The sequence below is a fragment of the Vitis riparia genome, chromosome 9 (assembly GCF_004353265.1).
Source record: "Vitis riparia cultivar Riparia Gloire de Montpellier isolate 1030 chromosome 9, EGFV_Vit.rip_1.0, whole genome shotgun sequence".
Classification (NCBI taxonomy): Eukaryota; Viridiplantae; Streptophyta; class Magnoliopsida; order Vitales; family Vitaceae; genus Vitis; species Vitis riparia.
In genome coordinates this window covers 8,222,647-8,235,207 of record NC_048439.1, presented here as the reverse complement: position 1 = coordinate 8,235,207, position 12,561 = coordinate 8,222,647, and the positions used below count along the sequence as shown (strand labels likewise).

The following is a 12,561-nucleotide window of genomic DNA, read 5'->3' as shown; positions in this document are numbered from 1 at the left end:
TTTGTAACCGACACTTGGAGATATTTTTCATTAGATTTCTGTTACCTAATTGCCCAAATTCTCCTTGTAAGTCACCAATGATAGATTTCCTTAGTTTTTAAGTTAGGAATTTGGCAAAAATATGAGGGCAATAGCTATCATTGTATTTTTTGGTTTAAAGGGAGCCCGAGGAGCCTGTTCTGAGGGTGTTGGGTGATGAACCTTTTGTAAGTTTCAAAGGAAGAAATACACAGAGCTTGAGCTTGAGCTCTGCTTTACCTTCTCTCTTTGATTGTGTTTTTACTTATTTTACTAAGTTATGCACTCTCTGAGGAGTTTTCCCCAGAGAATGAGTAGCTAAGCTTTTTAGTTCCTTGAAGTTAAGGTTGCCGGGAAAGGTTCCAAGTGCAAGAATCAGAAGCTTTGTGGTTTCATCTATGAATGAAGAGTAAGTGTGTCTTGTGAATGGTTTCTAATGTTTTTAGTTAACTTAAAACACCTTGGAGTCACCTGGGCCAACACTTGGTAAGGCAAGTGATCTCTAACCATGGAGATTCACTAGTTTACCCCTTGCGAGCCTCTGGTAGGTGACTTGAAGGGAGGATTTTCTAGAATAGCCAACACTTGGTAAGCTTTTGGATTTTTAGGAGACATCCATTAGTTACCTCTTGCGAGCTTTTGACGGGTAATCCAAGGTTAACGATCGCCTTGAATGGTAAAGGCTAAGTGAGAGGCTCAAACCATTGCAAGTTGAATCAGTGAGAGAATTAAAGCTGAAATCCAATTAAGGGATGCATTTGTGCAGCACCTGTTAGAGGATTGACTTTATGTTAATTCTCTAATGTGAGGAATTGAACCAACTGACCGGAGCTATGCTTTTGCATGAGGAACCTCCCCTGTATACCTGAATCTCCAAGGAATGCTTTTCTTCTTAAGTTATTTTCATCACTTGTTGTGTTGTTAATCTAAGTCCAAACCTTTTTCAACCAAAGTTTGTGTTTTATTTCTTAAGCTAACCTTGAAATGGAACAGCACCAATTCACTTTGAATTGGTATCATTTTCAACTTGAGTACCCTTCCCAGTGGAACGATCCTAGAGCCACTATGCTATAGTAGCTTTGTATTTGCTACCCTAGTTCATGGCGTTATAGGTTATAAATATTGTTGATTACTCTCGCCATCAAGGAGCACCAGTTGGACACGAACCAGCTGAGACACCAATTAGGCATGAATCAGTGGTGAGCCAGAGTGTTATGATGAAGCCTTGCAAGATGAAAATTCAAGCAAGTGGGAGTTAGCCATGAAGGATGAGATGGATTCCTTGTTGGGGAATCAGACATGGGAACCGACTGAATTGCCAGTAGGAAAGAAGGCTTTGCACAACAAGTGGGTATATGAATAAAGAATGAGCATGATGGTAGCAAACGTTACAAGGCTAAATTAGTTGTTAAAGGGTTCCAGCAGAAGTAGGGCATTGACTACAGAGAGATATTTTCTCCAGTTGTGAAGATGTCAACAATCAGACTTGTACTGGGAATGATGGCAGCAAAAAACTTACATCTTGAGCAGTTAGATGTGAAGACAACATTCCTTCATGGTGACTTGGAGGAAGACCTTTACATGATTCAGCCAGAAGGGTTCATTGTTCAGGGACAAGAGAACCTAGTCTGCAAACTGAGAAAGAGCTTGCATGACCTTAAACAAGCTCCTAGACAGTGGTACAAGAAGTTTGACAGTTTTATGCATAGAATTGGGTTCAAGAGCTGTGAAGCTGATCACTATTAATATGTTAAGTTTTTTGCCAATTCTTACATCATATTACTGTTGTATGTGGATGATATGCTTATTGCAGGGTCTAGCATTGAGGAGATTAATAATCTAAAGAAGCAATTGTCCAAACAGTTTGCAATGAAGGATTTGAGAGTTGCAAAACAAATCCTTGGTATGAGAATCATTAGAGACAAGGCTAATGGTACATTGAAGCTTTCACAGTCAGAGTATGTGAAGAAAGTTCTCAATAGGTTCAACATGAATGAAGCTAAACCAGTGAGCACACCCTTGGGGAGTCATTTCAAACTAAGCAAAGAACAGTCACCAAAGACAGAAGAAGAAAGGGACCATATGAGCAAGGTGCCCTATGCCTCAACTATTGGCAGCTTGATATATGCTATGGTGTGTACAAGGCCAGACATTGCACATGCAGTGTGAGTTGTGAGCAGATTCATGAGTAGGCCTGGAAAGCAGCATTAGGAGGCAGTCAAGTGGATTCTAAGATATCTAAAGGGTTCATTAGATACATGTCTTTGCTTCACAGGTGCAAGTTTGAAACTGGAGCGTTATGTAGATGCTGATTTTGCTAGTGATATTGATAGTAGAAAGAGTACTACTGGGTTTGTTTTTACTCTAGGTGGTACAGCTATATCATGGGCTTCAAATCTACAAAAGATTGTTACTTTGTCTACTACAGAAGCTGAGTATGTTGTAGCAACTGAAGTTGGAAATGAGATGATTTGGCTACATGGTTTCTTAGATGAACTGGGTAAGAAACAGGAGATGGGCATTCTACACAGTGACAGTAAGAGTGCAATTTTTCTTGCCAAAAATTTGGCTTTTCATTCAAAGTCGAAGCATATACAAACAAAATATCACTTTATCTGTTACCTTGTTGAAGATAAACTGGTAATACTTGAGAAGATTTGTGGATCTAAGAACCCTGCAGACATGCTGACTAAGGGTGTCACTATTGAGAAGTTAAAGTTGTGTGCAGCTTCAATTGGTCTTCTAGCTTGAGGACAGAAGGATGAGTTGCAGGGTGAGGGATTGTTTCTTAGAGGATAGCGGTTTGATGTTGGTGATTGAACTAGTCTCCAAGTGGGAGATTTGTCGAGCTTTGTCGAGTCTAGTTTTGTTTGATTCAGTTTGACGACCTGACCCGAATAATATTGCATGGCTTTTTAATGGGAGATTTACTAGGCTTGTTGGGGCCGTTTAGCCCATTGTGGAACCACCTTTTGTAATTAGGGTTTTTTAGTGTAGTGTGGTTCTCGTGTTATATATAGAGAGAAAATATTGTAGTTGTTGTAGTTGTACTCTGTATTCTTCCCTGATAATAGTGATATCCCTGCAACTCCGTGGATGTAGGCAAATTGCCGAACCACGTAAAATACCGTCTTGTGCGTGTGATTGTTTTTTCTTTGGCGTGTGTTTTCTCTATTTTTTGTTTCTCACAGGTTGGGAATTTGGTTTAACTCCCTACAATATTTTCACCTACCATATGTTAATGAACATATAAGACAAACCCTATTCGAAATCACCAAAAATAAAATAAAATAAAATATTCAACCAAATTAGTCAATATGGCTTACATCGAGATTTGTATAATCAACAAGTTTTTAAAAGTTTCATTTCATCTATAATAGCTCATTATCTCCCCAAAAACGAATATGAGGACAAGGTCAAGTAGATAATGGTGGAAAAATTTGTTGAAATGATATACTTTAGTGGTAGAATAGTTGTAAATATATTTTAGAAAAACATATACTTAGTTTATCTCACATTTTATAACAAATTCCAAATTCACTTTTAAAATAAATTATATACACATTACCATAAAAAAAAACAATAAGCAATTATAAATGTCACTTTGTTTGTTGGCCTTAAACTCTTTGATTCCATGCATAAGATAAGACAAGACAAGTTTGACCCAATTCATCTTCTTCATTGAACCGATGTCTTCTAAAAAAATGTAAGAAGAAATGTTTAACAAAAAGTTTCATTATTAAGCATATCAAGGCACCCAACACAAATAATATAAAATGAACTTTAAAATTATTCCTATTATCTTTATCCTCCCTAATTTGATTTTCTAACATAACTAATAACAATTGCCCTTTTTTTTTTACTATTTATTGCACAAATCATTCTTATTATTGATATATTTGTTCGTATCAATTTTCAACTATTTTTGCCTTCAAACCTATAAAATTTTTTACATTCAATTAGTGAGAATTTTATACAAGTGTTATACATTTCAAACATGTAAGAGTACAAATCGAAATTATTTACCAACCAAAGACAAGTCCTAATCGATTTTGGTACATTGAAGTTGTAAAAGACTACTAAATCCAATATCTTCTATTGTCTTTTTTTGTTTGGTTGTAACTCTTCAACAATTGTAAGCACTCGATTAGGTGTAGCATCGTGTATGGAGATATAACCGAAAAGATATGTAAACATATTTAAATTAATATTATTTTAAACAAATATAGAACTAATGAAACTTTTTATTAATTAAAAACACTTTCACTTTGGACCCACGCTGTTTTTAAGCAAATACTGTTAATTTTGAACTTTTTTTCGATTTTACCATGAAGTCTTCTTTTTCTACTTTCGAAAGCTCATTCCACTTCTTGCCTAAAATTTTCCTCAACTACATTTATTTGCTAGTTAGTTGAAATTTCAAATTTAGAAAATAATTATATTAGCCAAAAAAATATTACTCCTTACATCATCATTTATTTGACCCCTTATTTATTTGATCGTGCTCAATTGATCATTATTACATAATAATTTGGAAGAAACATAAGTATAACAACAAGACAAAAAAATTAATTACTACTTTACAAATTTCTAATTTGTCTTGCTAAAAAAAAGCTCCAATAAGCCTCTTAGGATTTGTAGGAAGTTCAACACCGTCGTGCTTACTCCTAAAAAATAAATCAAATCATTAATTTAATTTTATAATATGATTTAAAATACTATAAAATAAATTCAATTAAATATGTTAGAGGCTTGAAGTTTTTATAAAAATATATGTAATAACTTATTATTATTGTTTCTTTTATATTGGTTGTGGTTATAAATGAGAAGAATGAAGATGCCTAAGGGATAAGTTGAAATAAAAACTAATACATAATAAATAAATGAATGATACTTTCACTACTACACTATCTTAACAACTCCAATAAATTCCCCACAATCTCTATAATTTTCAAGAAATTATGAACCCTTCTATTATTATCTTCAAAATCTCATTCACACAATCTTTATTACCCATTCCCAACATAAATAACGCTCACACAAACTATGTTAAATAAAGAGAGTTTTGAAATGGAGTTATCAAAATTCAAGGCCTCTCAATTAATCAAAGTTGAAACTTTTAAAAAATAAGTTGATTGCCCAATTTATTAAATTCATCCATTAATTAAACTCGATTTTATTATGTTTTATTTTTCTCTTTTGTTATGATTTAAGGTAAATGATGTCATTTTCAACTCACTATCTCCATCTTGGAATTTCTCTTTCACTTTCCCCATTTTCTTAATGGAAGGAATTATATGGGGTATGCTTCTCATTAAGAACGTAAAGTTGATAGTATAAAGAGGAAAATGCCAATTTTTTTTTTCCTAGTTCATCTTTAATATCAAGCTTAAGTCTTGCCTTCATTGTCAAATGTTTTCATCCAAACAAATCCTTAAAGTTATGATACCCACTTGGTATTGTAGAATTTTCCTTGGATGGTCTAGTTCATGCCCTACATAAACCATAAAGAAATAGAAGGACATGCTCCATGGAAAAATGGGAGTTTTGTTATTTTTTATTTTTGAAAAAATAATGGTAAAGGAAAATAGTAATAAATGTATTTAAAGCTGACAACATTGCTTACGAAGAAAATTTATCATGATATCAATTCAACGAAATAAATTGCATGAATGGCCAAATCATCACCATAAAATAATGAAAATTTGGTAGATTCCTCCTATTAATTGATGATTAATTGATTATTATTCTTTATAAAATTGAAAGATTAAAAGTCATTATTTATAAAATGGTAAAAATTCAATAATTTTAGAAAGACAAAAAATTTAACCATTTTCCACCTATTAAGTGATAAAAAAATTAAATCATTCATTAATTCTAAATAAAATTTCACATAAAATATTTTATCAACTTTTAAACTTCTCTTTAAAATATTTTTGAAAATTTTTTGTTATTAATTATTTGTCTTTTTCCCTTAAGTATTAACAACATGATTTTAAAAACCAAATCGGATCGGTTGGTTTGACCTCTGGCTGGTGATAGTTCCGATTCGGTCTAATGAATTAGGCCGAAATATGATTTTATCGACGGTTCGACTGATTCCCTCCGAGCCGAACGATTCAACCATTTTTTTTTTTTTTAACAGCATCAAAACGATGTTGTGTTTCTGAAATCAAAATGACATTGTTTTGATAACTATAAAGGCTTAAAAGCATCTTTTCTTCTCTCCCTCCCCCCCTGCCCCACACACCAACAAACCCTTCCCCCTCTTCCCCATGCAGAGCACCCCTTTGCCCCTCCCCTCACCCTTCATTTTTCCCAAATCCTAACCCCCGGGGCCCAGGGCTACACAACTGCCACCACCTCCACTCCCTCACCTTCCATTTTTTTTTTTTTCCAATGGCGCCTCCTCCGATCTTCCCCTTCCTTTCCAAATTTTTATTTTTATTTTTATTTACCTTGTATATCTCCATTATTATTTATTTTATTTTATATTTTATATTTTTTAATTTTATGATTTTTAAAACTTATGATTTAATTTAAAATAAATTTTTTATTTTAAAATCAGTTTTTGATTTAAAAATAAATTTTAAATTTTCTAATTTTAAATTAAAATTCTGATTTTAATTTAAATTTATAATTTGAAACTTGTTTTTTGATTTTCAAATGAAATTTTTATTTTTAATAATATATAAATTATATATTTATGACATCACCGTTCGACCGCCAGTCCGATTAGTGAATTGTGAACTGATAACTTTTTCGGTTCAATGATTGGTTCGATTCTAAAACATTGATTGACAACAATCGAAACCAAAAAAATTGGTAGGAAAATGGTGGATTTCCGGGAAACCTTGGCTGGCCCAAGTTTGAACAGGTCAGAAAGGAGTCGAACCCGGCCCGATAGCCTAATAGCCCATTGGGCTTTGGGCTGTGGGCCTTCGTGAGGTGTAAATAATAATAGCCTTTTACACAACAATGGTGTAATGTGATTTAATTTAAATTAATGATGCTCAGTGGGATGAAATTAATTTATAGTTGGGGTAGTTAATGTATGCTAATTACAAAAGGAGCCCAAAAGGGAGCGAGTTTCATAATAAAATGGGTCTTGCTGCAAACTATCAGCTTCCGACTTGACCAAAACTGATATTTCAGAAAACAGAGTGGGTGGTTAGTTAAATTACTAAAAGATTTTACGGGGTATTTCTGATATTTTCTCTTGTTATACTTTCCCTTTCTTAGGAGAACCACTAGTAGGCTTCTCTTTAAAAACCACGCGCTCTCTCCGCACTTCACGCGCCGTCGCCGGCGACTCTGTCAGTCCATTTCCCGATACTGCGACAACCGGAAAGTTCTCGGATCCGGTAATCGAATTGAACTCTCCTGATTATTATTATTTATTTTTTTTATTTTTTTTTTTTGGAATTGACTTAACCGTCACCTTCTGTTTGGTTCATGAGAAAACGCTGGAAAAAATTGAAGCAAATGAACGATTGAATGCATGTAATCATTGTTTTATGTCGTTCTTGTATCCAAAAGGAATGTTTTTTTTAAAAAAAAAAAACATCCAACCTAGCCAAATTGTTGCTTCAAGCTCAGTTAAGTAGTGATTTTAGAGGTTCTTTTCTCTCTCTCGTTAATTTGGAAACAAGGTGGCTGTCGGGAACAAATCTAGTGTGTAGAGAAAAAAATTAACATTCATATGGTCATCTCTGTCAAGTTTCTTGGTGAACTTCCTTCCCTTTATTTTGGTTGGGTTTTCGATGAGAAGTAACATCTAAATTTAGGGTTTGGATATAATGAGTTTGAAGAAAATATGATATGCAAGTTCTGTTGTGTTAATACTTTTAAGTCCAGGAACTTGCATAACACCGAATCTTCAAACTTTCAGTTTCATCATCAACCACATTGTCCAAATTGTTTACAGCTCATGGCCGCCCTTCCATTGCAGATTTTGTGGATCGGATAGGGTCTTGTTGAGGGGTGCCGTTTTTAGGCAACCAATGTATACTCCCTGTATACTTTGGAGCACTTTAATGGGGCTTCTCTTTTTAATCTACACCCTATTTACTTAAAAAAAAAAAAAAAAGAGAACCCAAAAACTTAAAAAATAAAAATAAGGAAATCAAAAAATAATACTCTGAGCAAAAAAAAAAAGGGAATGGATGAAGTCTCTTGTGTAACAACCATTGAAAAAACTATTTGTTAGAAGGTTTTGATGGTCTCGCATCTCATCGTAGAGAGATTGGTGGCTGGGAGCCCAGAAGGGGTTATTTCAATTGTGTTGGCAAACTTGGACAACAATCTTATTGGGTCTACCGCTTTGGACAATAAAGGGGTTGAAACCTTTTTGAGATTATTCCTCTGGTCTAAGGAATTTCAGTTTTTATGTTGGATCAAGTAATGAATTTCTTAGCTTCATAATGAAAGGGATTGCTTTTAATTTTTTGTTCTCCTTTGTTGTCTTATCCACTAATGAAGGAGAAAGGAAATAACGAATGATGAAGAAATTAAAAGAATAATGAAGAAGAAAAGAAAGAAAGAAAGAAAATTATCATGACAAAAAAGGAGGGAAAATGATCATTTAATTATTGTGATCAAATTTAAGCTCTTTTTCTGTATGCTGTCATATATCCTGGAAGGTTAACGACCATTTGTTGCACTTGCTCCTTTTATGATTGAGTAATGCAAAATGTTTTGGTCTTCAATCATAGGGTGCATATATTGATAAGAAATGTGGTAGTGCTCTGTTAATAGGTAATTCTGCAAACTCTGTGAGCTCAAGCATATGTTAACTTAATAGTTGCTTGAGTGCGAAACGTGGTTACTATGGAAAGGGTAAACAATAACTAAAGAAACAACCTAATCAATGAACTCATGTGGGAATGAAGTTCCTTTTTTGAAATGTCCTAAATTAATTTTTTTTATTTCAAAATTTAAAAATAGAATTAAAAAAAAAAGATATGCAGACCATTAATAAAAACATTTGGTTTGCTTGATTTTCTCATTTTTGTGGTTTTCCATCTGGCAATTTTTATTGGTTAATGGTTACCTGGTTCCTTCCCTTTTTTTTTTTTTCCTTCTGGTAATTAACATACAGTTCCTCGTCTGTTCCAGATGGATGAAGTTTCTCTCAACAGTGAGCCAGTATATGATGATGAAGGTGATGAATTTGAGATTGAAGGAGATTGTGCAATGACAGAATATGTTGGTCAAACTGGCATAATTCAGAATCCCCTGCCTCCTGCTGTTGGAATGGAGTTTGAGTCCTACGAGGATGTTTATTACTTCTATAATTGTTATGCAAAGGAACAGGGATTTGGGGTCAGAGTGAGCAATACATGGTACAGAAAGAGTAAAGAAAGATACAGAGGAAAACTTAGCTGCAGTAGTGCAGGTTTCAAAAAGAAAAGTGAAGCAAACCGGCCAAGACCGGAAACAAGAACTGGTTGTCCAGCAATGATAAAATTCAGATTGATGGAGACCAAAAGGTGGAGAATTATTGAAGTCGAGCTTGAGCACAACCACTTGATTAGTCCAACAAGTGGAAAATTCTATAAATCACATAAGACTTTGGGTTTAGGGACCAAGAGACCTTTGCAGTCAGATGTTGCAGAAGAAGTACAAACGATTAGATTGTTCCGAACAGTTATCATAGATGCAGATGGTGATGGAAATGCAGATGTAGATGAAGGAGAATTTGGGAATAATGTTGATCACTCCAATCAATTGAGGTTTAAAGAAGGAGATGCACAAGCTGTTCATAATTACTTCTGCAGCTCACAGTTGATGAACCCAAATTTTTTTTACTCAATTGATCTCAATGAGAAAGGATGTTTGAGGAATGTGTTTTGGGCAGATGCAAGGTCTAGAGTTGCATATGGATATTTTGGTGATGTAGTTGCAATTGACACTACATGCTTGACTTTCAAATATGAAGTCCCACTGGTGTCATTCATTGGAGTGAATCACCATGGACATCGTGTACTATTGGGTTGTGGTTTAGTTGCAGGTGAGACAATTGAGTCATATATTTGGTTGTTCAGGGCATGGCTTACTTGTATGTTAGGACGCCCTCCACAAACTATCATTACTGCTCAATGTCGAACCTTGCAAGCTTCTGTAGCTGATGTTTTCCCTAGAGCTTCACATTGTCTTTGTTTATCACTTATCATGCAAAAAATCCCAGAAAAACTGGGAGGGTTGCTAGAGTTTGAAGCGATTAAAGTTGCATTGAGTAGAGCAGTTTACTACTCCTTGAGAGCAGATGAGTTTGAAGCTACTTGGGAGGATATGATTCAACATTTTGGAATTGGGGATCATAAATGGCTTCAGGCATTGTATGAAGATCGGAAACGATGGGTTCCAGCTTATTTGAAGGATATATTTTTGGCAGGAATGTTTCCTAACCAGCAAAATGAGGTTGTAACTCCATTTTTTGATGGATATTTGCATAGACATACTCCTTTAAAAGAATTTTTTGATAAATATGATCAAGCTCTTCGAACAAGTCAGCAGGAAGAAGCCTTGGCAGATTTGGAGTCGAGAAACTCAAGGTTTGTGCTAAAGCCACGATATTATTTTGAGTTTCAGCTGGAAAAATTGTACACAAACGACATATTTAAGAAGTTCCAAAGAGAGGTGGAGGGAATATACTCTTGTTTTAGCACAAGACAAATACATGCTGATGGGCGAATCATAACATACATGGTCAAAGAACATGTTGAAGTTGAGGAAAACAGGAGGGAGACAAGAGATTACGAGGTTTCATTTGACACCTCTGAAATGGAGGTTTTCTGTGTCTGTGGTTTATTCAACTTTAAGGGATATTTATGCAGGCATGCGCTAACTGTGCTTAACCAGAATGGCATGGAAGAGATCCCACCTCAATACATTCTGTCAAGATGGAGAAAGGACACGAAGCGCACATATGTTCTTGATCATGGTTGCAGTGGCATCGATATTAATAACCCAGTACACAGGTATGATCATTTATATAGATGTGTTGTGCAAGTTGTTGAGGAAGCGAGGAAATCACAAGATCGTTACAAGGATGCAATACAGGCATTGGATGAGATACTGAACAAGGTTCATCTGATAGAAGATCATCCAGTGTAGCTTATAAAATGAAGGTCCTAGACATATGTTGCTTGATGTTTGTGGATATCACATAATTTGATGTTTTTTTGCTCTTATTTAGTTTTCGATATAGTTTATACATGCAGATCTTGTGGTGCTGTCATTAACAACTTGGTAGCTCTTGTAATATAAATTTAGTTGTCATAGTGTTATAAAATATAGCTTGTTCATTTCTTTGTTTCTATGTACATTTTTATATTATTTTTTTTTTAGATTTTTTTATTCTTTTACACTTATCGATTGTTTTTTTATTCTTTTATCACATTTAATACATTATTGCTGCACATCTACCGATGCCAATAGAATTTTGTTTCCTTATTTCTTTATACATTTATTGTCGATTCCAATTTCAAGTTCAGAGTCACTGAACCATAGGAGTCACTGAGCCATAGTTTTCTTCCCAGTAATTTTTTGCTATTTCAAGGGGCAAGTCTCCAACAATGAAAACCTCCGATGAGTTCTAATAGTTGTACATGGCAATTTAATGCAAAGTCTGCCATCTGTAGATGTAGGTTTTGTGCAATCAACATTTTTAGAACTACATGCTAAATGTTGGTAAACCTCATGAAGTTTGGGCGTTCTCCAAAGCTCCCCATTCAGGAGAGTAGAAACCTTTTTCAACTTGTTATTCAATGGGCAGCACTGCCATTTCTTTAAAAAATAATTCTCCCTTAGTTAAACCACAGGAAAGAAGATCAGCTATCCCCTCTAGTGGTTCAGATATTTAAACTGCTAAATGGGTTTCATAGTGACATGGTTCCTTGTTCAAATGGTTGAAGATGGAAGAGTTTGACGGTTATATTAAAAAGTTTAAAGAGCCTTTATGCCTCAAAACATTTTCTACTTTGAAATGCTTGACTTATAACCATGTGTGTAAAAGTTCTTTTAACAATCTGAAAAGCTTCTAGGCATTTGAAAATTATGTATCATCTTATTGATGCCTCTGTTGAAAAGGATCTCTCTTATTTCATCTTTATGGTTAAAATTAAGATGCTTCTGATATCTGGGGTTCTATATTTTTGGTTGAATTTTGTTAGGTTTGAGTCTATGTTCATGTTGAATGGACTCTCATTGACAGAGATGCTCATGATGTTTATGATGACAATTACATTATTTTTTTCTATTGTTAGAACTTCATGCTTTCAATTATCTATAAGGCAAGCAAGTCTGTTGACTACTGGATGTATTATTACTGAAAATGTCGTTTGATTAACTATAATGGTTGTGGAAGTGATACACTGTTTTGGAGTCCAGGGTTTTAGGTCAGTTTCTTGTGGCCATGATGCAACAATACCTTTGTTACTGAACTAAGTCTATCCTAAACCCCTGTGTGGTTTTGAGTAGAGTTCAGGGTTGCTAAATGGCAATAAGATCGGCGTTGAAGGAGATGTGACAATTAATTTA

The 12,561-nt window shown here is 34.4% G+C and overlaps 1 protein-coding gene across 1 annotated transcript; it reads left to right on the top strand.

Moving 5' to 3' along the window:
- Positions 1 to 6,851: 6,851 nt before the first annotated feature.
- LOC117921757 (protein FAR1-RELATED SEQUENCE 6-like) lies at positions 6,852 to 11,341 on the top strand. Its single transcript, XM_034839718.1, has 3 exons — positions 6,852 to 6,885; positions 7,261 to 7,382; positions 9,136 to 11,341. Exons 1-3 carry the CDS (start codon positions 6,852 to 6,854, stop codon positions 11,134 to 11,136), a joined length of 2,157 nt encoding a protein of 718 aa, XP_034695609.1. The 3' UTR covers positions 11,137 to 11,341.
- Positions 11,342 to 12,561: the final 1,220 nt, after the last annotated feature.

Bases quoted from the DNA above. Each gene is read 5' to 3' on its own strand.
- LOC117921757 (XM_034839718.1), top strand. From the start codon at position 6,852: ATGGTGGATTTCCGGGAAACCTTGGCTGGCCCAA. The intron at 6,886-7,260 runs GTTTGAACAGGT...TCCCTTTCTTAG, and splicing joins GGAAACCTTGGCTGGCCCAA to GAGAACCACTAGTAGGCTTC. The intron at 7,383-9,135 runs GTAATCGAATTG...CGTCTGTTCCAG, and splicing joins CCGGAAAGTTCTCGGATCCG to ATGGATGAAGTTTCTCTCAA.